We start from the raw sequence: 22,650 nt of genomic DNA on the forward strand, positions 1-22,650 counted from the left end.
TATTTAAATTCGTTTTAAAGGGGTTTCGAATGATTGGACTATTGTTAGAAACACGTTGGTGTGACGGCCCAATCAATTTCAGGATGTTGGTCTCTGACCCTGGCGGTTTGCATTTGAATTATTTTAAACGCAGGGAGGAGAAAGCCAGCTTGAATCTCATTGTTAAAAAAAGAAACACACTTTTCAAGTATATAGATTTAAGGTAAGTTATTTCAAATTGTTTCCTCTTCCACTGCGAATTGCACAATTGTCAATAACACTTGCTGAGTAAATGTAAGCGATTTCATGGTATTGGTTCCTAAGAAGGGAAACATTTGCTTTTGTATTACCTCATACAGCTTTTTCATTTTAAAAGGCGGAACGTGTAATAACGACCAAACATAACTAAATCTACATCAGAACTATGTATCTTATTGTGGAAAATGCGATATTTTTGCTAGCTGTAGGTTAATGCTTGCCTGTCTTTTGCAAGCCTTTTTTTAAGCATGACTTGCAAAACCAGGGCAATCAGTGAAGTAACAAGCATATTTCGCGTTGTTAGAGGATTTGTTTTCATGCTCTTGCTGCATTGTTCCAGCTGGGACACAGTTCGGTATGGCGGAGGAGTCTCCAGAATGGGAACTGTGCAAAGAGAATATCCAGCCCCTGAAACAGGGTCGGTCCATGTCCGCTCTTCTTCAAGCCCTGGCCAGCCAGGAAGGGGGCCACAGCGCTGCCATCGAGCAGGAGAAACAGTGAGTGAACTTGGCAATCTTGTGTGTGTTTTTTTTTATGCCTGAAGCACGTTTTTCTTTGGCTGGTTGATATCATTTGTAATTTTGGTGCATTATCATTTAGAACGGAGGATAGATTATTAAACGTCTATAAACTACATGGATATTGGTTAACTTTATACTGTTATGTGTAAACCATGATTACAATGTGCCGATGGCGTTAAAACTTCAGTAGATTTGCATATACTCATTTTAAATGGAGAATCTACTGCAGACTTATGAATTTTAACAAAACAGGTGAATCCTAGTAAGTATGCCCCACAAGTGGAAGAAGCTGTGATGTAAAAGTGTTACACTGTCAAATGGCAATGTGAGGTTGAAAATTGTAATCATGCAAAAATGCAGCCATCACCTAATCAAAATGCTTATTTTATAAATGGTTATACGTGAATGAAAAGTCTCTGAATCTGAATAGGATGTTAATGCTGTTAACTTCCTAAACAAGCAGTAGCTTTAGTTGAAAATAGCCTGTAGATGATAGGAGTGCAATATATTGCATGCAAATGTGTTGCAAGGATAAGTTAACATTTTGTACACATAAGTTACATTTTGGGAATGTGTGTGACCTAGCACACTCTGCAAGGCTTGGAAGCCAAAAGGTTGCTTGCACCTTCCAGATGTAAACTGTTTTCTCCCCCATTAGGGCTTTTGAGTCCGAAATCAGATTTTACGAAGGGGATGATCCGCTTGATGTGTGGGAAAGGTAGGCTGTTTTTACCGTTCCTTCAGAAATAGGAGTTCTCTACTATAAGACGAATGTGCATTATTCTCTTAAGATACCACAGCGTTTTAAATTCTTTAAACTTTTGATTGGTGTAGTGTTTTTAGATTTGACTTCTCAATAATCTTGATACTGATCAAAATATTTTGATATCAAAGTAAGCATGCATAGTCAAAAATGTTGTAACCTGCAGTTCCAGTAAGTATTAGTATACCTATTGACTTACCAAACTTGTTTAAAAGTTTGCTGTGACATAACAACATTTGTTTGATTGCCTAGTTGTCCCCCAAAAAATAGAGATTGTAAGTGCTAAGAGAGACATATTGCATTAGAATAAAAACTGTATAAAGTATTTTCCAGTACTGTAATGCTACAAACTGTAAGAATAATACAGAAAATGGTAAGACCTGGGAATATTTTTTTTTCTTGGGGTTGAGGCATTTAATCTTGAATAAAAGCAAACTATTAAGTCAAATTTCTCTTGTCTTAATTTGCATTCTCAGGTGGTATGTAATGCAGCTTCTGTAAGTGTTCTGAATTAAATGATAACATTAATGTGGTTAGTGGTTAACATTGTAACAGCTATCCAAGAAAAAAACAAAAGGCCTACAGTATATTCAGTCCTACAAGTGTTATGGTTTATTGTAAGGTGAAAACAATGAAACAGTCTGTAAATATAAAAAAAAACTTTTAAGTACAGAGACAAAGTACACCAAAACCAATTCACTTCAAACTTTATTATCCCCTTGGAAAAGTTCACTTTACAGGCAGTCCAGTACAATGAAGCCAGTCAAACATTACCAAGAGTAGACAGTACAATAGTGTCATAGGACATAAAGGAAAGGGTTTTTATAGATTTTTACACCTGGGGACACAGAGGTCAATTCACAATTTAGGGCGTGAGACACCATAATGCTCGTGGCCATGTTTACAGCCCTATGTTTGTAAAAAATATTATTTTACTTATTTTCTTCTCTGATTTTCAACCTATTTCAATTAACAGTACTGATATTTCCAAACCAGCAAGTGATACAGTATTGTTACAAATGGGGGGGTATGAAACTGGTGAAAGTCAGGAGTTGACCGAGCGGTTTAGTCAATCAACTTGTAACTTGTAAGTGATTTCTAGCAATATACCCGAGTGGCTAGTATAAGTAGAGGCATGTGAATTTCTTGTTCTCTGGCATAGCTTTTTTGAGAGGAGTAATAATCCAGACACACTTGGTTAAACAAATATTTATTGCAATGACAAAACACAAACTACACTACAAACAACATACCACACACAAGTTACTTTATGTACAGCATTTACACACAAGGCCTAATATTCTGGTCACCCAGAAAACCCCAGACTGCTTCTAAGCATTAATAAGTTCTCTTTGAGGGTAAATGTTCTGAAAACAAAGGAACTGGTCAGTGATCTTAGGAAAAAATGCAACATCTCTCCAACCAACCTTAATTAATAGTGCAACTATAAAAAACGTTAAAGACTTAAGTACTTGGGACTAGTCATAGATAAAAAAAAACCTGAGATGGCACAAATCTGACACTTCAAAAACAAGTCGACAGTCTTTTTTTCTTAAGAAACAACTTCAAGGTGGATAGAACTATTTGAGCACTTGTCTGCAAATCATTTATTGAAAGCATCTTAACATACTGTTACAGCTTTAGGTGACTTAGAAGTGTGTTTTGGATTTTAGATAAAGTTTGTGACACTGGGAAGAGTAAACACTTCAAACTCCAAAGGAGAGAGGATGTTTATTGAGGTCAGGGGGGTCCCTTGAGTGGGGATAAAAAAATGTAAAAAATGTATCTTAGTATACCTAGGTGAGTTGTGGGTTAATGATTGCAAAGGAGCAGGACAGAAATAGACAATATAAGATCACATTATAGAGCTTGGGGAAAAAAGGACAGGAAAAAAGAGGGAGAGGAGTACGGAGGAGTAGGGACTTAAAGCTTGCTCCAGGCGAGAGCCCCTACTTTTTGACCATCCAAATCATACCTGAATGGAGCAATGTATTCGAACCTTGTGAGAGAGAGTGTGCTTTTCTGTGTTTTAGGGAACTTGAGTTTTCAGGGTAAAATATACCTCAGTTAAAAACGTCTTTCCTGCTTAGGGTGCATTTTTATGGATAGGGATATAGGCTCCCATTTATTTTGTGGCATCCGGGGTGCAGAGAGAGATTTAACTGTAAGTTCCTTTGTATTTAGTTAGAAGGCAGCTTCTCTCTAATAAGGCTACTGTAGGCATTAAGAGTTTAAACAATTTAGTAAAATAATTTAGAATGGGCTCATGATGATTTTTAAGTCCTATAATAAGCTGACCAGGGTTGTGTCATCAGCAGATGTAATAAGATTTTTATCTGTTTTTTCTTTTACATTTGTTACTGTAAAAAAAGTACAGAAGAGGGACAAGTCGCAACCCTGTGGTGATACAATGGAACTGTAGGGAATGTGAAATATCTAGTTCCCAGTTTAACTTAAGTCTAGGACCATCTTATCAAGTTTAAAATGAAGCTCTGTGAGAGGTTCTGTGCAATCAACAGTATTGTATTAAAAGCAGCAGCAAAATCACCAAATAAGATCCGTACAAATGCCCTTGCTTGGTCAAGTTGTTGATAGACCAAATCTAACAATTTGATCATTGCTTTATCTGCTCACCTCTGTAAGCAACTGCAGGGGGTCAATAAGGTCCTGTGTTCTTTGTGATGTGATGTCACAGAAGACACATGAGAAAAGACAATTTGAGATTGACTTCAGCATTATACTTGACGTAAATGTTGCCCGATTCTAACTATGGAAAAAATAGGATTACTGGAATGTTACATGAAAAACTGCCGTCACATTTCTGGAAGTAATATATAAGGCAGAATTTTTCAGTTACCTGCTACGAGCTCTTTACTGTAAGTATGAGCAGAAATGCATTTGTGCAGTGACAATTTCCCCTCCCATCTATAGTGGGATGAAAGTTCTCAGCTATCATGGCCTCTTTTCCAGGCTAAAGATCATCTAACTAGACATTGTTGCAGGTTCGGAAGAGAATCAAGTATAGACCACCTGTAGCTACTGTGCAGTGAATGATGAGCTTCGTGCTACAAGCAAAAAATGGAAATGTTAGAAATCATTTTATGCTGGCGCATTACCTGGACTGTATGTTTTCTTCCTAGATACATAAAATGGACACAGCAGATGTACCCCCAAGGAGGAAAAGCAAGTAACTTTTCCACCTTGCTGGAGAGGGCCGTCATGCGGTTCAAAGACGAGACGAAATACTTCAATGATGTCCGTTATGTTAACCTCTGGATTAAATTTGTGAGTGATCGACTGCTATCTTCAAATTATGTTTTGAGAAGTGTGGTGATTAGGTTTGTGAACCTTTTTTTTTTCTTTTTTTTTTAAAGGCTGGAATTTGCGATGAGCCTCTTGATCTGTATAGCTACATGCATGCCCAGGGCATTGGGATAATGACAGCTGTGTTCTACATATCTTGGTCTGAGGAGTATGAGAAGCATGGCAATTTAAAAAGAGCAGAAGCTGTCTACCAGGATGGTCTGAGATGCCGGGCCGAACCTTTCGATAAGTTGCAGTACCATCACAAGTACGTTTATTTTTATTTACAATAGATTTTTGTCCTCTTTTGTTTTTTAAACATTTTTGCCATTTGGCTATATTTAGGGTCTACTATATAATAATGAATGCGTACCCTTGGTTTTTGTATGTGAGGTTGCATAAGGTCGGTTACAACAAAAAACGGAATTAAATAAGATGACAGATTAGATGATCAGTACAAATGCACAAAACTACAAAGGGTGACAATTGAGTTGACATGTCCATTGGAAAAATTCTGCTTGTTTGTGCACATTTTAAAAGCTTTGTTAAGGGGCTTGTGTGTGGCTCAGCCAGTCAAACCCTTGCCTGCAGTGCAGGTTGAGCTCAATGGAGCTCTATTTGAGGTTTTAGCCTACATCATATTACAAGATGACTGTGTCAGTCCATATTTAGCTCGAGTACTGGTAGGATAGGATTTGGGATTATTTAGAGCAGGGGTCTCTGTTTTTCAGTACATAGCATTCCTATAATGTGCCAGTCACCTGCAAGCCTGGCGCCTTCTCTGCTGTCAGCTACTGTAGAATTTATAGCCAATGCCTTTTCAGACATGTATTGAAGCTGTCGCCAGTGCACAAGGTTAAAAAAAAGTAAATGTTGATCGCAAATTGGAGTGGTATTTAATTGGCAATTCCCAACTACTTAGGGGATGAATCACCCTTACAATGCTGAATTAGTTTAAGACATTTTAGGGATTACAATATGCAATTTCTTTGCCAAGTCTGATGTTGAACATTGTACTGCTTTACTGGTCTGGTACTTACTGACCCTCTCTTTCCAGGAACTTCAATTCACGTGTGATTCATAAGGTTGTAGCAGACATGGCCAATGGGGAAGAGGAAGCAGAAAGCCCTGAGCCCTCACAGCCTCAGAGGGCTTCACTGGCAGATCTTAAGCCCAGAGGGCACAAAAAGGCGATTGTACCTGTGGAGCGGATAGGGGCTGCTGCCAGCTGTAAGCTCATGGTTCCCTCTTTGTTTTTGCATGTTTTATCTTTAAAATGTTACAACCTTAATTCAAAAACAGATTACACGAAATTGGTGTTTTTCTGCTTATTCATTTCTTTCTGGAGCTTATCATGTCTTTTGCATTTGCTTCTTTCTGGTAGATCGTGGTGGGGGACTGAATTTGCAGGCACCTACCTTAAAATCTGTCCAACAGAACCACCGATTAACAGTGTTTGATGAAAATCAGGCGGGAATTGTTGAATCCTCCAATTTCAAGCCGGAACCCTGGCTTGCCCCACCGGAAGCCAGAGCCAAAGAGAATGACCCCAAGCCAGAAAAATGGAATGGTGTCAAGGTATGCAACAAGAGACGCCACCGTGCAGTCTTGGGTTTAGAAGTGTTTGTGCTCCTTTTGTGTGAGCTCCCTGGCTAAAATATTTTAAAAAAGCCTCAGCAAATAATTCAGTGGTTTGAACTGGATGTGTATTCTACAACATCCAGCTTTTGCAGCTCAGTCCCATCCCATTTGTTTAGTATTACCTTTGCCTTCTGGCTGAGTTTGTGGTCGCGCCGTTTGGTAATGGAAGGAATGTTCCTGTCAAACTGGTTTTCGTTAGGAGGGAGATCTGAGGATTGTTCTGACCAAGAAAGGTGATGGGAGCCTGCTCTCAAGTCAACCATAGATTGCCTCCCAAACGCCTTTGATCAAGGTTTCCTAGCATTTGTGGGTATTGTCAAAACCTGTCAGATTTCAAACTTCAAAACTCCCCGCTATGCTAAATTATATAAAATGGCTCCATTTTTTCCCATTGAATAAATGATGTTTTTAAATATTAAGTAGTTTTTATCTGTTGTGAAAGCCTGCCATTTAAAGTTTTGAGGTTTTGCCGGGATGTGAAAACTTTGGAAAAACTTCTATAGGCACTTGAGATTTTAAAGCCCATTCTGATGTGCAAACAAGATACACCAAGAAAGTCTTTGTTTTGAAATACAATTACTACAGCAGTAGTTGGGATCTGTTCTTAAAGCCATTTAAAGCCTTGGTAATAGTCAGGCTTGGAGTTATTTGAAATGAGTCTTATGCAATTTCCAATTCCACAGAAAAAGTCTGTGTCCAGTTACAGTACCGAGGTTCCGCCTTGCAAGCCAAACTTCCAGCCGTTTGTGGAGGAGTCTGATCAGCTGCCAGCTGTGTAAGTACTACAGTGTGATATGACAGTTTGGATGAACTCCGCTTGGTGGTTATTCATGGTTCAGAAATAGGTATAAGCAGTCAGTCTCCTTTCAAGTGTCCATTTTCTCTTAAAAAAGAAACTAGAAACTTTAAATATATTAATCATGTAACTATACAGGGTGGCAAGGTAGCACAATCATTACCATTGCTACCTTGCAGCACTGGCTTTGCATTCCTGGGGTGGTATCTGCAAGGAGTTTGAAATATAGCTTAAGTAGCAGGTTAATAAGTCTGCCCTAGCATTTCTGGAGTTTTTCAATAAGGTGAGCTTATGAGTAATAACCCCACAGGGATGTTTCAAAATTGTTTGACAGAAGTTAAATCTCAAGTGAATAGAAATGATCAATTCAATTTTTTCTTCAGAATAACAGTTGTTGAATAAATGCTTTACTTTTTGGATATAGTTGAGCCACATTAGCTAATTGTAAATATATTAATAGCTAATAAATTTAACTAAAAACAAGTTGCAGCCAACTGTTAACTATTTTTTCCCCATCATGTTTTCTATTGCATGGTCACCTAATGAGTGAGTCTGTGTTTTTGTGCAGAACACCCTGCAAGATTGACCCATCGGTGAACAATGTGCTCTCGGCCAGAAAGCCAGCGAAAGAGGAGACCCCACTACAGAGACTACAGGTCCAGCAGCCCGGTGATGGGGAGAAGAAGGAGCAGAGTACATACTGCAAAGAGTTGCTCTATAGTGGAGCCACTGAATTCTGCTTTGAGGAGCTACGTGCTGAACGCTACAGGATAAAGAAAGCCAAAGAAATGGAAGGTAAAACAGTAGGGCATTTGGCAAGCTCACCTTGCATACTGTGCCTACTTCCGAAGTTGGATATTTCTTTATTCACCAAAGGCTCATATATGATGTGCTCAAACTTTGTTTCAGGAAACTTCCATCAGGAACAAGCAGTTAAAAGAATGGAAGTTCTTCTCTAATTTTAACAGTGCGTTCGATTATTCGTTCTTCATTCACATTTACAGGGGGAAAAAATCCAGATTTGTATGTACACCCATCTCTCAGTTATAGCAAGTAGCCATATCCCTCTGTGACTCACAACTGGCAACCCACTGAAGCTAAGCAGGTTTGAGCCTGGTCAGTACCTGGATGAGAGACCTCCTGGGAAAACCTAAGGTTGCTGCTAGAAGAGGTGTTAGTGAGGCCAGCAGGGGCGTGCTCACCCTGCGGTCCATGTGGGTCCTTATGCCCCAGTATAGTGATGAGGGCACTATACTGTAAACAGGTGCTGTCCTATGGATGAGAAATGTCGAACTGAGGTCCTGACTCTCTGCGGTCATTAAAAATCCCAGGGCGTTTCTCGAATGTAACCCCGGCGTCCTGTCCTAATTTTCCATTGACCCTTACCAATCATAGCCTCCTTATAATCCCCATCAATGAATTTATCTTCATTACTTTTCATTACCCACTGATAGCTGATGTGTGGTGAGCATTCTGGTGCACTATGGTTGCCATCCAGGTGGATGCTGCACATTGGTGGTGGTGGAGAGAAGTCCTCATTACCTGTAAAGCGCTTTGAGTGGAGTTTCCAAAAAAGTGCTATATAAGTATAAGCAGTTATTAATATTAATATTATTAAGTAATTGAAATAAAGATAAAGTAATGTAATCTTCAAATTTATTTTGAAGACTAATAATTCACCCAGTATGTCTTATTTCTACATTAACAAAACACTAAATAGCCAAAATAAGAACATTATTGCCTGTTTATCGTTGCCCTACTTGCCATAGTACAGTAGATAAGATAAATGTGATATACAAATGAACTTGGATGCACTGAGGAACTGTTGTTGGAGGTCACTATGAGGTTGGTACCTTTATTACAGCAAAAATCTCTTTGTGACTCTGAAAAATAGGCATAATAATGCATGCTTTGTTACAGTGAAAATGGATAAACTGGGTGTTTGTAAATTGAGGTATATGAGTATTCTCTTCTGTCTTTGATAAAGGCACGTTTATTATGGAGCGCATCTCTTAGTTTTTCTTCAATTCATTTTGATTTGAACCAGTAATGTTTCTTCCACACTTCAATCATAACAGGAGTATATCTGTGTACAGGATTCTCCCATTGTAGTACTTCTGTATATATGCTAGGTTTCGTGTTTTAGTGTTGAAAGCACATAGTATTATTGACAGTCATTGTCACAATGCAAGCGTTGAAATGCAAATGGAATTCATTTTCTAAAGAGAAACTTCAGTGTCCAAGTCGGCTTCGATTGTCTGTGACATAAATTGCCCAGGTTAGTTGTTTTATAATTTAGTTTCCTTTTAATATAAACATTTTTGGCTTAAGAACCATGAAAAGGAGTAGGAAAGAAAATAGTGTTTTGGCAGTGGAGCACAGCTCCCCACTCTAATTTCTTTTATGCTTTTATATGTCTGTGTGTATATATCAATATTTTCCTCTAACATTTTAGAGGAAGTTGCTAAGCTGGCTAGAAGAAAAGAGGAACTGAGAAGAGAAATTGAGGAAAAGGAAAGACTGCTTCAGGAAGCGAGTGTGAACAGTCTGTCTTGTTTTCCTAAGCAGGTGAGGAAATGTGACCTTAATTGGAAAATTTATCATGTAGGACTTTTTTTTTACCTCCATATTTGTTGCTTATATTTTGTATTCTATGCTGTTGTGTAGATGAGTTTTGAACTTTTGTTTTGAGATACCAACTATATATGAATTTGTAATTTTACCATGTACTGCACATCACTCTCATATAGTACCACTGGTAACCTTTATACATTAGCAGTTACAAAATGTTTAAGAATTGAAATTTTGTTTTAACATTAAAACAAGATTTAACTATTTATACGCTGATTTTAAGAAACATTTTTCGTAGGTCCCACCAGACCACCTTCAAGTTCCAGAAATTAAGTTTGATTCGGTGTCTCTGGACCAGTCAAGAGCACCTGTGGACTCTCTTGAGGGATCAAACACAAAGTTCACAATTTACGATGAATCGGCACTAGGTGCCTATCCTCCACCAAAGTAAGACTTCAGTGTGATCTTGAATTTGTTTTAACACAGTTGGGGGGGGGGGGAGTGTGATAAAAATGTAATGATAAAGCAGTTTAGAACACTTGATGCAAAGAATATGTTCTTAGCTAGTTGATCCCTTTAGCAATGTTATGCAAATAGACTAAATCAGAAGGTAATCACTGTTCCCATAAGAAAAATCAATCAGTTTAGTTTGTGTCAATAATATACCAGATTCTTTGATGAGCAGTATTTCCATATTGACAGATATGTCATGTTTTGACATTAATGATCTTGGCTGAGAATTTCTTAAACTGTAGTGGGTTTATTTTATGATAAAGGAGTGGGTTATTTATTTAATGTTATAAGATCTTCATCTTAATTTGTTATAACTGAGAATTGTCTTTCTCTTTTTGTAGAGACCAGTGCATCCCAAGCCCTGTTGACCTTCTAGGTGTGTTTTCAGGTCATATTTTTGTTTGTAAGATGCCTTCCTCTTGTAAGAACAGATACTACTAATTTTCCAATACAACATCTGTGGATTGCACAATCCTGTAGAGCCATTCCTCATTTGACATGTTGCAAGCTCCACAGTGCCTGACAGGAGACTTCGGGGTATGTCCCTCAGTGAAGCCACTACAAGCTTGCTGGCTCTGGGCATATCACAAAGGATGTATGCTGGTAATCCAAGAGAGATTTGATTGACTCAATTCTACCTTGGCGGTACTCTGCTAGTTGTGTGCCTTAATAAACATAACATCAATTTACAATTGATTAGGGACACAATCCAGGCTCAATCGATTCTCCACCAAACTCAGTCTGTGCTCCAAACAACAACTATTTTTTTTAACCACTTGAATGCTCCACAGGGTAGATTTTGTTTATGAATAAAAATATTGAAGAATAAGTGTTTGAAGGAACCTCCTTTTATGACTCTTTACCTCTTAGTTTTTTAGATGTTTTTGGATTTAGATTCTGGCTAACAGATTTAACACTTAATTTATGCTTTTTTCTGTGGCTAAGAAACTTCTATTTTTATTTCAGATGATGTTTTCACAAGTCCGTCAGTGAAAGATGATCTTCAGTTTGAGGCAATGTTTCTGAAGTCTTGTAAGTTTTATTAAGATTTCATACCACATTAGTGCCATATCACTTTGATATTGTTGCATTCATCAGTGAAAATGAATATAACTTAGGTTGGAAGACCGTCTTTAATTTTGGAATAGTATGTATGTTTATTGGGGGTTCAATTTATTTGCAAAACAAATGTTAGCACCTTACTATATTTAAAATATCAAAGAACTAAAATGCTCTTTGCTCTGTATCCAGCACATCAAAAATTGTGATTTTGTTTATGAGGCATTTTGTGTTTTATTTATTATAGAAAAATCATTTTTCATATGTAAGGAGTTACATCTGTTTTATTAATACTTACAATGTGACCTTATGAACATAGTTTTGCTGTAATTGGGAATGAAAATAATTTCCCAACCACACACTGTCCATTATTGTTTCTGATGTGACATTGCTGGATGTTAAGACTGAAATATGCTGATTTGTATTATTTAATTTATAGGTAATGATGGATCAAGGCTGGAAAATGTACCTGTCAACAAACCCCTCTCAGAATTTCTTCCTTTCACTATTCTCGAAGAGAAACCAATCAGTGAAAGTCTTCAGAAACCGTATGTACTTTACATGTATTTTACTAGCCTCTATTTCAGGTTTAAAGCATGGTTTTACGAGTCACAGTTTTTCTTTGTTTCAGGGTTTTTGAAAAGACTGGAATGCTCACATAAAACTAAAATAATGTCCACTTTTTTCATGGGCAGGTAGAAGTATACACTATATGTGCAAATAACTAGTGAATAATGATTTTAATGAGTGAAATTATTAATCACCTGGGCTGTACCTGATAAATTGTGGTCTCTTTGTAATGTTTCTAAGTATATTTGGTACATCACCTACAGCTTGTCACATGAAAAGTTTTAAATTATTTGTAATGGTGAAACTATCTTTTGCATTGGATTTTTTCAAATGTCACATAAGCACATAAAACATACTGAAACTTTAATTCATGCTGGATCCTAATTTTAGAATTAATACACTTTTTGATTGATAGCTGACCGTCACTGTCATATTATTATGATCTCGAATCATGACTTTCTTCCGATTTCTAGAGCTCCTGTGAATGCTTCGAAACCTACTGTTCGCAAGCCGTTGGCTGCAATACTGAAGCCACTGGGGAATCCTCCACCAAAAGAAGCTGCAGATGATTGTGTAAAACTCTTTTCCTTTCTAAATTGGAGTTCGATATATTATTTGAAAGGAATGGGCGTTGATGTATAAAGTTTTCTTCTGTTTTTAAGTCCATAAAGTTTTCACTGGGAAGAGTTAAGGATGCAAAGATATTAATGTTTGCATTTCAGCTACAATATTTTAATATTTTACAGAACCTAGTACTCTTGTTTCCCAGTCATATTTTTCCTTAATTTCTTGTCCGCGGCAATGTGAGATTACAACAAATGGAAGAAGTCATTCTGAGGTTTTTTTTCAGGATGAATTGGAAGGAATTGAGCCTTTGAATGAAGATGCTATAGTTGACAGCTACAGGAATAAAACCCTCTGCCCTGTGCCTGATGACACCTGTGACTTTTTGCGAGCAGCACATCTGGCGTCCACTCCTTTCTCTGGAGGTCTGGGCCAGAGGACCAGCTCAGACTCCGAGAACACTCTGAGCAAAGATCTGTCCAATGTTAACAGTGATACCCCAAAATCTGTAATAACGTCTGTGAAAGATCCTGCTTTTGAGGAACCCTTGATGGTAAATAAGCTTAGGTAAGACAAAATACTTTTTCTCATTAGAATATAAGAGGTCTGGTGGAAGCATCCCTTGTAATTTTCAGTGACTTGCTTAGAAAACTATGCTTCAGTGTACCGGTATGGGCTTTTAAGATGCAGTTCAATCCCATAGGTGATGGCAAGAAAAATGGTTTTGGCTACTGCAATAATGATTGAATAATATGCAATAACTCGGCTTTCAAGTGGAAGTTTATTTTAGAAAAGGCAGTCGGCACCTTTTCCTAGATTCAGAGCAGCCTAAATACCAGAACAAATTCTATGGTTATAAGCAATAAAATTTGTGTTAAGAACAGACCAGATGAAATGTAGATTTCTTCCTGTCAGGATGCAGTAAAGATGGATGAATAGCTGGTTTCCTAGGTTACCGTCAAGGCCTTAGGACTCCTCATTTAGCTAAGTGGTGTGGAATAGAAGTGCAGATATGAACACAGCTGTAAGTCCTTATTGTTACTATAGAATTTGTGTTTCATGGTTGTGTGAGATTGTAAATGTTTTGTAAAAATTGTTACATAGAAATCAACATAGAGATTTACCATGTAAAATCTAACAAGTGCATAGAATGTTAATGAATGATGAAACAAATGATTGAGTCATTTGTATCTGTTTTGCTTGGGCAATCACATTATTTCTGAAGGAATTACTTGCATTTTTTACTGCTCATAACTATTGCACACATTAAACAAAACATTTTTAGGACTACTTTTTATCTGTAACTGTTCTGTATATTTTCTCCTTTTTACAATGGTTGACCACATGCAGCAAAAGTGTAGTAGTTTTATTGTTTAAAATAAAGTAGTGGCTTGGGCTTTGGACTTGTAACTGAAACGTTGCAGGTTCAAGCCATTCAGATTAACTACAGCAGAATGCCCAGCTGTATAAATGGTTACAAAACTAAATCATCATAGAGATTATAGTGACATTTGGTAAAGGTGTTAGCTAAATAATTCTTCCTTCCATTTATGTGGGATACCAGTTGCTTGCAGGACATATGCTCCAACACACAAGGATGATTAACCTAATTAACCTAGCCAACATGTCTTTGGAAGATGGGTGGAAATGGGACCACCTGGTGAATGCCCGTGCCAACATGGGGGCGTCATGCCAATGCCACGTGGCAGGCTCCCCACTCCAGAATTATCCCCAGGACCCACCAACAAGAATTTTATTTTAGTCATTGGTGTACTAGATGAGATACTGTATGACAAATGGTGGATGTCATTAAATGTTGGACAGGTATAGTGTGTGCTACAAAACCTTTTTTTTTTCCCTGAACAATGTCTCCCATTTTGTCAGGTTTTTATTTTGTCTGCTCCTTAATAAATCTGCCTTGTTCCCCTGTAGTCCTATCCCAGAAGCCAGTCTGGAAGACACCCGCTCTACAGCTTCCTCGGCATCCTCCACTTCCTCCTCTATTGGAGGTCAGTCCGGCATGAAAGACATGAGCCTTCCACGCAAATGGGAACTGAGTCAGTCTCTGTGTGTGAACACAGTTACTGAGCAAGAAGATCGCCCGCAAACTGCAGGTAAGCGCTAGCAAGCACCCAAGTGAGAATCTGTAAGCTAACATAGTTATAAATGAGTTCAAGTAGGTAGCTGCATCCGCATCCATGGGCTGCAAAGGAACAAGTTAAGGTTAATTCCATGCTGAAAAGAGAGGAAAAGAAACAATGTTTCAGCTATGGAGCCTTCACACCCGAAAAAGGTCCATGGTGTGTTTTACACACTGCTAGATTTAGAGGAACATGTCCTTTTATTTTGGGGGGTATTCTTAAAAGGATCCCATTGAACCCTTGATTTGGAGACATTGCCCTCCAGAAATTGAGTCTCCAGTTGTTTTTTCTAATTACTTGTCTGGTGTGTAGTGTCAATTTGAATAGAATGTATTGAATGCATGTAGAACCAATTTGAAAGCAATGTGCAATTAATAAATTAATTATTAAAAATGCAATTCCAATATATGCTAGTTATATTTGTAATATGAACACTATACTATTGAAAACTAGTGTATTTAAATATGGATGTTCCTGGTGATGATCTCTATCTAAAAGGCAAGTGTTAAATGTCAGCTCGATTTGATCAGAAAATTATTTTCATCATTAGTCCGAGATGGCTAGCTGTAATATGCATAGTTAAAGGTATTGTTAAATGATAAGCTCTCTTGGGGTTGACTGACTTGAGTACTAACGCCGAATGGCTTTTAATAGCCTAGTTAATGTGAGTAATCAGATGTATTTACAACAGGTCTGGTGATTTGCACAAGTGTTTTTGGAATTTGGTTGCAGATCTCAAGTCTTTTGTATTTTTGGTTCATAATTTGAGATTCCTTTTGTTTCCTCTGAAGGCTCATATGCCGTTTTTTTTGTGCTCTCTGCACAACCCTGCCATTAATCGGTATAACTGGGATGTGTGATATGATTATGTAACGGAAATAGCAGGCATGTGCACATTAAAGTACTAAAGGTTATGCATGTGTTTATGCCAACTCACACACCCAAATAAATCGTGAGGACTTGAGTGGATAAATTATCCCAGTTGTAAAATATGCTGTTTGTATTTAGAATTCTTGTTTCTACCATTTTTGTCGTCACAGTATATTTGGATAGAAATGTTCATTTAGATGTATGTGTAATGTAGCTCTACTGTGTTTGAAACGTCACGAGTTTTTACTATTTAAATGACTATTTGTTGGGGGTGTAAAGTTTTGTTAAAAATAATCTTGAAATAATAATGGTGGTGTTACTTTTTTCAGTTATGTATTTTTTCTAATGGATTCTTATGGTTTTTTGCCTTTTAGGACACTATACAAATTGATTCAATCCACAAAGTTTGAGATAATGTTACCAGTATTGACAATCCACAATCGCAGGATCTTAACTTTTTATTAGTATTTTATCTCTTTTTCCACTGTCTTAGACTGATGCGAAGCATACAGATTATAGACATTTTGCAAACACCCATCAGAAGAATTGTAGTAATGTAGTTACTGCATTATCATGTAAATCTGTATATTTGTAAGAATCAATATTCAGTATTAATAAAGCATAGAAGTTATTTATATGCTATTTGGTTTGTTTCTGCAGGAACTGTGATGGAAAACCCTGTGGGCTTGCATGTCAGAAAACAGCTGTTGGAGAAATTTACTCTGGGGAGTATTCCAAATCTTCACATGGAGCTGGGGTCTTTGCCTCAACTAGAGGAGTATTGTGTATTGCCTCTAGGTAACTGTTTATTTTATACACTTACCTGAATATAAAGTATAACAAATCATGTTTTCTCAGTTGTCTCATGTCAGACACTACTTGTACTTGCTGAGTTTAAGAAACCATTTGTACAACACTTACTATATGCATGTTTTATGCTTGGTGTGTGAATGCACTTACATAGGATAAATGCCACATCTTCAATATTCCTTTGGAGTGCGAAAATCAGTGCTAAATTACTGAGCACTAGATCTATTTATAGAATGTGCCATTTCAGAAACTAGCTCTTCATTATCAATGCCAAGTACATTGTAAAAACATGTAAAAACTGGGTATGCTGCCTATTTCTGACAAAAGTATTTTTGTGTGCATACCTGTTCAGTTTTATAGGACAACCTTTTGTAATGTTCTTCAACTTAAAGCATATTGTACAAGCAGAGTACAGTGAGAGCAAGGAAAGGAATGTAAGAGTTACTAAATTATATTTTACAGTTACTGCAACTCCATAAGCTACTGGAAAGGGTTAAATTTTCTTAATTGTGACATTCATAAAACGTACATTTTCTTAAAAGGTGATGACACTTATGAAATCAAGCGGGAGATGGTTTGCCATGAAAACTATAAAATGTTTTCTGGAAGCAGCTGTTTGGATGATGATGATGATAAAGTCATTATAGTCAAGGTAAGACCTTTAAATTGTTAAAATAATTTTTTATTGCCTGTTCCCAGCTGGGCTATATTTGCTGTGATTTTGTTTGTGTTTCTAAGGCAAGAAAAGGTAGAGGACAAATAGAAGCTACAGTGAGATTTTTGAGAAAACATCAAATTAAATATAATACGATCCACTCATTGTTAAGTACCGATGCACTAAGATGGCTGCCTTAATAAATGAAGTGTTAATTCCATTCTTTGGCCATGTTCATTGCCTCAAGGCCAGCTGCATAAACACTTAAACAAAGCCCTTGTATCCTTCATTTAGAATGGAGCAGTTTTCTTTGGAACCTCCTTGAATAATATTCTCTCCTCCTCCTTCCGAACAAAAAAAACATTTATTAACACTGTACTCAATGGACACTGCTCAGGAAAGTTCAAACCCACTCCTGTAGCATCAGAAGATGTGAAATGCTTAATACTGAAGTGGTATCGTAACTCATGTCGGAAAGATTTAAACGTCTCAGAATCTAGAGGTGATTATAGTAATTTTATTTTCCTGCAGGTTGACTTCCAGCCTGTGCCCTGGGATTTCTACATTAACATGCAGTTGAAGAAACGCCTAGGTGCAGATTTCCCAAGATATTTCAATGACCTGTGCAGCTGTTATATGTATGAGGAAGGCTGTGTGACATTGAATGAGGGAGTGTACTCAAGAACTCTGCTGGTGAATATTGAAATGAACCTACACAATGAATACAAAAATATTGGCAATTATTTAAAGCACACAAAGCAATATAAATAACTAATTCAAAACTGTTGTTTTTTCTAAAATCTGATTTGCTGTTTGACTTCAAATAGTCTTGAAGATGTTTGTTGCAAAATGATCTCTTCTTCACTTTGAACATGAAGAACCTTAGCATTTACATAATAAGCAGTTCTGATATTTCAAAAAATGAATACATTTTACATTCTTTAGGGTTCTGACTGTTTCTTTTAATGACAGGATGTTTTGGAAACAGCTACTCTTTGCACAAATGTGGCTGCTTTTCTAACGGTGAATTTGCTGGAGTTAATTGAACAAATGCACAGTTGCCATTTGGTGCATGGAAATGTCAGACCTGATACCTTACTCCTGGAAAGCAGGTATGTTGAATGGCTATGGTTGATTTTGTAAATCTCAGCCTTACTAGTCCTGTTATGAACATTACAGAAAGATGCTGCCATATGTCAAAAACAAGTGTTTTGGCTATTTCTTCAACTATTACTGAGAGCTAGCACTGTGAGATAATTGACTTGAATTTGATTTAAATGCATTAACTTCACAAACTGTATACCTTTATAAATTTGTAATTAGCAGTGGAACTTTAAATTAATTTTCAATGCTGCTTCAGTAATTGTCAAGCAATGATAACCATGGATGGAATCATTCGTCTAAATGAAATTATTCAGTCTTGCTGATTATTCAAGGATTATTCAATCCCTTGCTTTGTGAGTATTGTGTAGTATATTTCTAATCTTTTGAAAACAATTCAGTTTTCTGGCGGAAGGCGGCACTCCCCTGAAGGTGGTAGATTTTACGCACAGCTTGGATTTGGATTTGCAGCCTGAAGTGACATCGGTCCGTGGGCTTCAAAACGCTCAACCCTTCCTGAAGCAAGGCCTGTTATCAGAAACCTCTTCTCCTTATCAGGTACAAGCAGGGCTAATTATAAACTACATATGGGTTTTAAAAACTTTACTGTGTTGAGAAAATTAGTGACCTGCAATGGAAAAAGTACCAAGTGGTTTTAGCTTGTAACAGTCCATGCTATGGTTGAAAAAATGATTGTGAAATGTGACATAATTTATTTTTGTTTTTGATATGGTTTAAACTTGGTTTGAGTAACAAAACATACATTTTTTTTAAGAAGTACCAGCACAGGTTTCTAAAATGTACTTGAATGAGGTTTTGATTTTTAAGAACTAAAAAAATATTTCACTGAAACGTTTGTTACATAAAGGCATTAACAGCAACTACAGTAGCTCTAATCTTTGTCAGATACTTCATAACAGAATCCAGTCTGTTTTTCTATTGCATCTTGGAATTGATCATTGAAACTTCCGTTTAACAATTTTCTAAATTAAAAATGAAGAGGGGCATCTTTTTATCCATTTTTATCCTTTGATCACCTTGTGTGCTATTTATTTTAAGTAAAATGTTAATATACCCTGACAAAAGATTACTTTTAAGCTTGTATTCATTATCAGCTGAGCACAGCTTAACTGCTTCTTTGTTGTTTTTTTTTTATACACAGCTAGACCTTTTAGGAATTGCAGATACCGTGCATATGATGCTGGAAGGAAAAAACATGCAGGTCATCAAAGAAAACTCTGAATGGAAACTTGTCAAAGAGTCAGACGTCTCTTCTGGGAAGGAGAACGTGTAAGTTATCATTCATTCTATAGTAACCTCAAGAGCATTGGCTTTTAATCTTTTTTTCCTCTTTTGTTTACCATCTTCCTTCTGTCTTATGTCAGCTCAGGTAGTGCCTTATCTCCTTTGTCTTTTTTTAAAAAAGGATTATAATTGTTACAGTTAAAATAAATGATAAGATCCTAAATGTCTTGTTTTAACTGTTTTCCATATAAAAACACTTGGAGTTTGGAAGCTAAGAATAGTTTCAGATGAGAGTATTTTTCTCATTTGTTTCATAGGACAGTATTGTTCTAAGAATTCCTTCTATTGGTTTCTCAAAACCAGGTTCAAGAACTTCAGTGCATCAAGATGTCGATTAGTCACTGAATTCAGTCTATAGTTTATGTTAAACATTTCTTGTTTAGACTTTGAGTGTTCCAGAACTTCCAGTGTTACACTGCTGTATTGACTGATAGACTGAAAACTATTTTTTTCTAATCGCATATAAAGCTTAGAAGAGGTCTTTGCAACTCTTATCAATTTCTGTTCCCTGACTTTGCAAAATTGCATCTTCATAAATTCTTAAAGAAATTTTATTTTAGTATCGGACTTGGTGCTTGCCTGATATCGAGTTATACTGAAAGAGAATCAAACATCCACCTAACTACATGTGATTCTTGCTTTAAGCAATTTGGAGGCAAGAAACTTTACAAGTATTTTTCCTCAGCCTTACTACACGTGTCAAAAGTCAACCTGACTTTTGAGGTCTTTGAGATGCATTTCCAAAGCTTGCTTACTTTATCACTAAGTGCCTTGCTAATAGTTTTATATAGTAATTTAGAGCTCCTTGATCTTAAAGGCCCACATATCTGAACTCTGAACTGGAAGCAGGCATGTACTGCAAAATAAAATGCAAAGCAACAGTTTTTTTTTTCCTTTTTTGTGCAAGCAACAAAATTAATATATTTATAAAACATGCACAGTTGCTTCCAGTATTGATATTACTTAAATCTTTAGGCTTGATGTTATGAAAGCCTGCTGTTTGCATACTCGTAAATGATCACTTTTAAACTGACACATAACAAAAAGGCGAAATATAAATATTAATTAATATATACAGCAGATTTAAATATTATGCACAAATCATTAATTTGTCTTTTTTTTACCTGAAGAAATTTATGTGCTCAGTTATACAGCTGGGCATTTTACCAAAGCAGAAGAGGATGACCTCACTGCCCCACCCAGGCTTTGAGCACACATCTTTCTGTTTACAATTCCAGAGACCAAACCACTATTCCACAGCTGTCGAATTGTGACATACAACACCGTCCACAATACAGCAATCTTTAATTTTTATGTTTGGGTTAATTAGTAACCCTGTGGTTGAAAACCCCTGCACTAGGGGATAACGTTAAGAATGATAACTTATGGATATTACAAACAGGAAGAAGTAATTTGATCTGACTTGCTTGTTTGGTTGCTAGTAGCTTCAGATAATGATCAGATAATTCTATAACTTAAAAGATTTTATGAAGTTGGTATAATCCAAGTGTGACCTTCCCTACAAATTAGGAATTAGTCTTGTTGCTCTCTTTCATGCTGCCTGGACATGAGACCATGATATACTCTTTAATTTTATGGTACTGCTGTTGTTTCTGATTGATTTTTTTTGTAAACAAAAATGTTTCCATGCAAGTTTGTTTCATTGCAAGCTTTCTGACTTTAAGTGCTATTCGAAGCCAGGGATAAAAAAAGACACTAGTCTTGGAGTGTTTCACAATGTTAGCTGTTTTTAGACCTACCAGATAAGCACTCCTGCCGTTTCAGAAAGATTAAAAAAGATCATAAGTCTCAAAAAAGTTATTTTTTTGTTTTTCATTAAGGTTTTTTGTTAATATGGAGCTTTGACATTTTGAAGCTGCATGGAAAGTAGGTTACAGAGTAACTTTTTTTTCATATTTCCCTTCAGTTCTAATACTTTTCATTTAATTTGCAGAAATGTAAATAGAGGCATTTGGCAGGATTTCTTCAGGAAGATCCTTAATCCTGGGAGCAAACCCACAGTCTCCATTCTTTCTGAGCTGCGTCAGGAGATGTGCAAGGAGAACTTCCTTAAAGACATTGAAAAGGAACTGGCCTTTTTAATCTAATGTATTTTTGCCACTGTTATCACAGTGACCCTTTACAGCTTTTTTATTTCTTTGTAATTTTTGCTTTTCATGTTAACAATAAAGCTTTTCTACTATTGTAAATTCACACATTTTCCATGGTTTGCTGTTAGCATTTGCTCAATATGTCTACTAAGAGTTGAAACGTGGGAATCAAAATAAGGAAGAAGCTTGACTATTAAGATAGTTGTACATAGATTTTGTACAGGGGATCCAATAATTTGATTGAACACCTTATTAACATTAACAACGCCTGTAATTAAATTCCACAAGTAAATGTCAATGGCATATCTAGGAAACTATGATGAAGTGGCCAGAATGTTTACTGGCTTTGTTCCTTATTTTCTGGAGCTTACAAGTTATGTACAGAAATCCATCTCTTCTCAGAAGTTAAACGGAATCGTAGAAGAGGAATTGGCTTTAAACAAGGCATCAAATCAGTAATATGTATTAATGAGGCAATGCCAGGTCAGACAGAGTGCAAAATATATAGCCACAAAATCCAAACTGCCTTCCAGCGAGGCAATTATTTTATGTGGTTCCCTGTATCAGTCTAATAGCTATGCAAATTACTCAATTTAGGAGTTTAAGAACTGCAAATATAAGGATCACCTTGTGTATCGGGCTGTTAATCATCTGCTTTTACAGTCTGTAGGTGTGGTTTGAGAACACTGAACAGTGCAAATTAAATATAAATGACAGGAAGGGCAGCAAAGTCATAAAAGCACACAATAATAAAATGCAAGTTTTTGGAGAGACGCTACTGAAGAAGGGAGTTGTTTAGAGAGATACCTTTGTCATTGTGAGCTACCAAAGAGCAGAGGTGTTAACTCCAATGTAAGACGGGGAACTCGTATCTTTATACAGTTCAGAGAACATTACTTAAGCATGTACCTCAGTAGCTCTTGTACATGTACCTGTGGCAGGTAAAGTTTTGATTAATATTAATTTACTAGTGCTGCCATCCTGAAACAAAATACAGCCCTCTCAAGTCGTATACATTTGTATAGCTGTTAATAACTTAAGTCGTGTGCATTAAATGTGAGAGGAGGTTCAAAATTATCTAGAGGGTATACACCTGCCAAGCTGCAAAAATAAACCTGA

At 36.7% G+C, this 22,650-nt stretch overlaps 1 protein-coding gene across 1 annotated transcript; it reads left to right on the plus strand.

Moving 5' to 3' along the window:
• Positions 1-69: 69 nt before the first annotated feature.
• Positions 70-21,634, plus strand: bub1bb (BUB1 mitotic checkpoint serine/threonine kinase Bb). Its single transcript, XM_088648506.1, has 24 exons — positions 70-202; positions 578-734; positions 1,417-1,476; positions 4,662-4,806; positions 4,896-5,092; positions 5,882-6,054; positions 6,209-6,402; positions 7,149-7,240; positions 7,830-8,056; positions 9,717-9,829; positions 10,131-10,279; positions 10,687-10,721; positions 11,312-11,377; positions 11,844-11,952; positions 12,448-12,547; positions 12,825-13,105; positions 14,471-14,652; positions 16,210-16,347; positions 16,902-17,011; positions 17,546-17,707; positions 17,987-18,126; positions 18,517-18,673; positions 19,278-19,405; positions 21,375-21,634. The coding sequence occupies exons 2-24, from the start codon at positions 595-597 to the stop codon at positions 21,526-21,528; spliced, it is 3,252 nt and encodes a 1,083-aa protein (XP_088504632.1). The 5' UTR covers positions 70-202; positions 578-594; the 3' UTR covers positions 21,529-21,634.
• The last annotated feature ends 1,016 nt before the right edge of the window (positions 21,635-22,650 follow it).

Source organism: Lepisosteus platostomus, chromosome 10 (genome assembly GCF_059453375.1).
Source record: "Lepisosteus platostomus isolate fLepPlt1 chromosome 10, fLepPlt1.hap1, whole genome shotgun sequence".
NCBI classification, from domain to species: Eukaryota; Metazoa; Chordata; class Actinopteri; order Semionotiformes; family Lepisosteidae; genus Lepisosteus; species Lepisosteus platostomus.

Excerpts from the sequence above, each read along its gene's own strand:
- bub1bb (XM_088648506.1), top strand. The coding sequence starts at position 595 with ATGGCGGAGGAGTCTCCAGAATGGGAACTGTGCAAAGAGAATATCCAG. Across the intron at positions 13,106-14,470 it reads TTGATGGTAAATAAGCTTAG|TCCTATCCCAGAAGCCAGTC; the intron begins GTAAGACAAAAT and ends GTTCCCCTGTAG. Across the intron at positions 14,653-16,209 it reads AGATCGCCCGCAAACTGCAG|GAACTGTGATGGAAAACCCT; the intron begins GTAAGCGCTAGC and ends TTGTTTCTGCAG.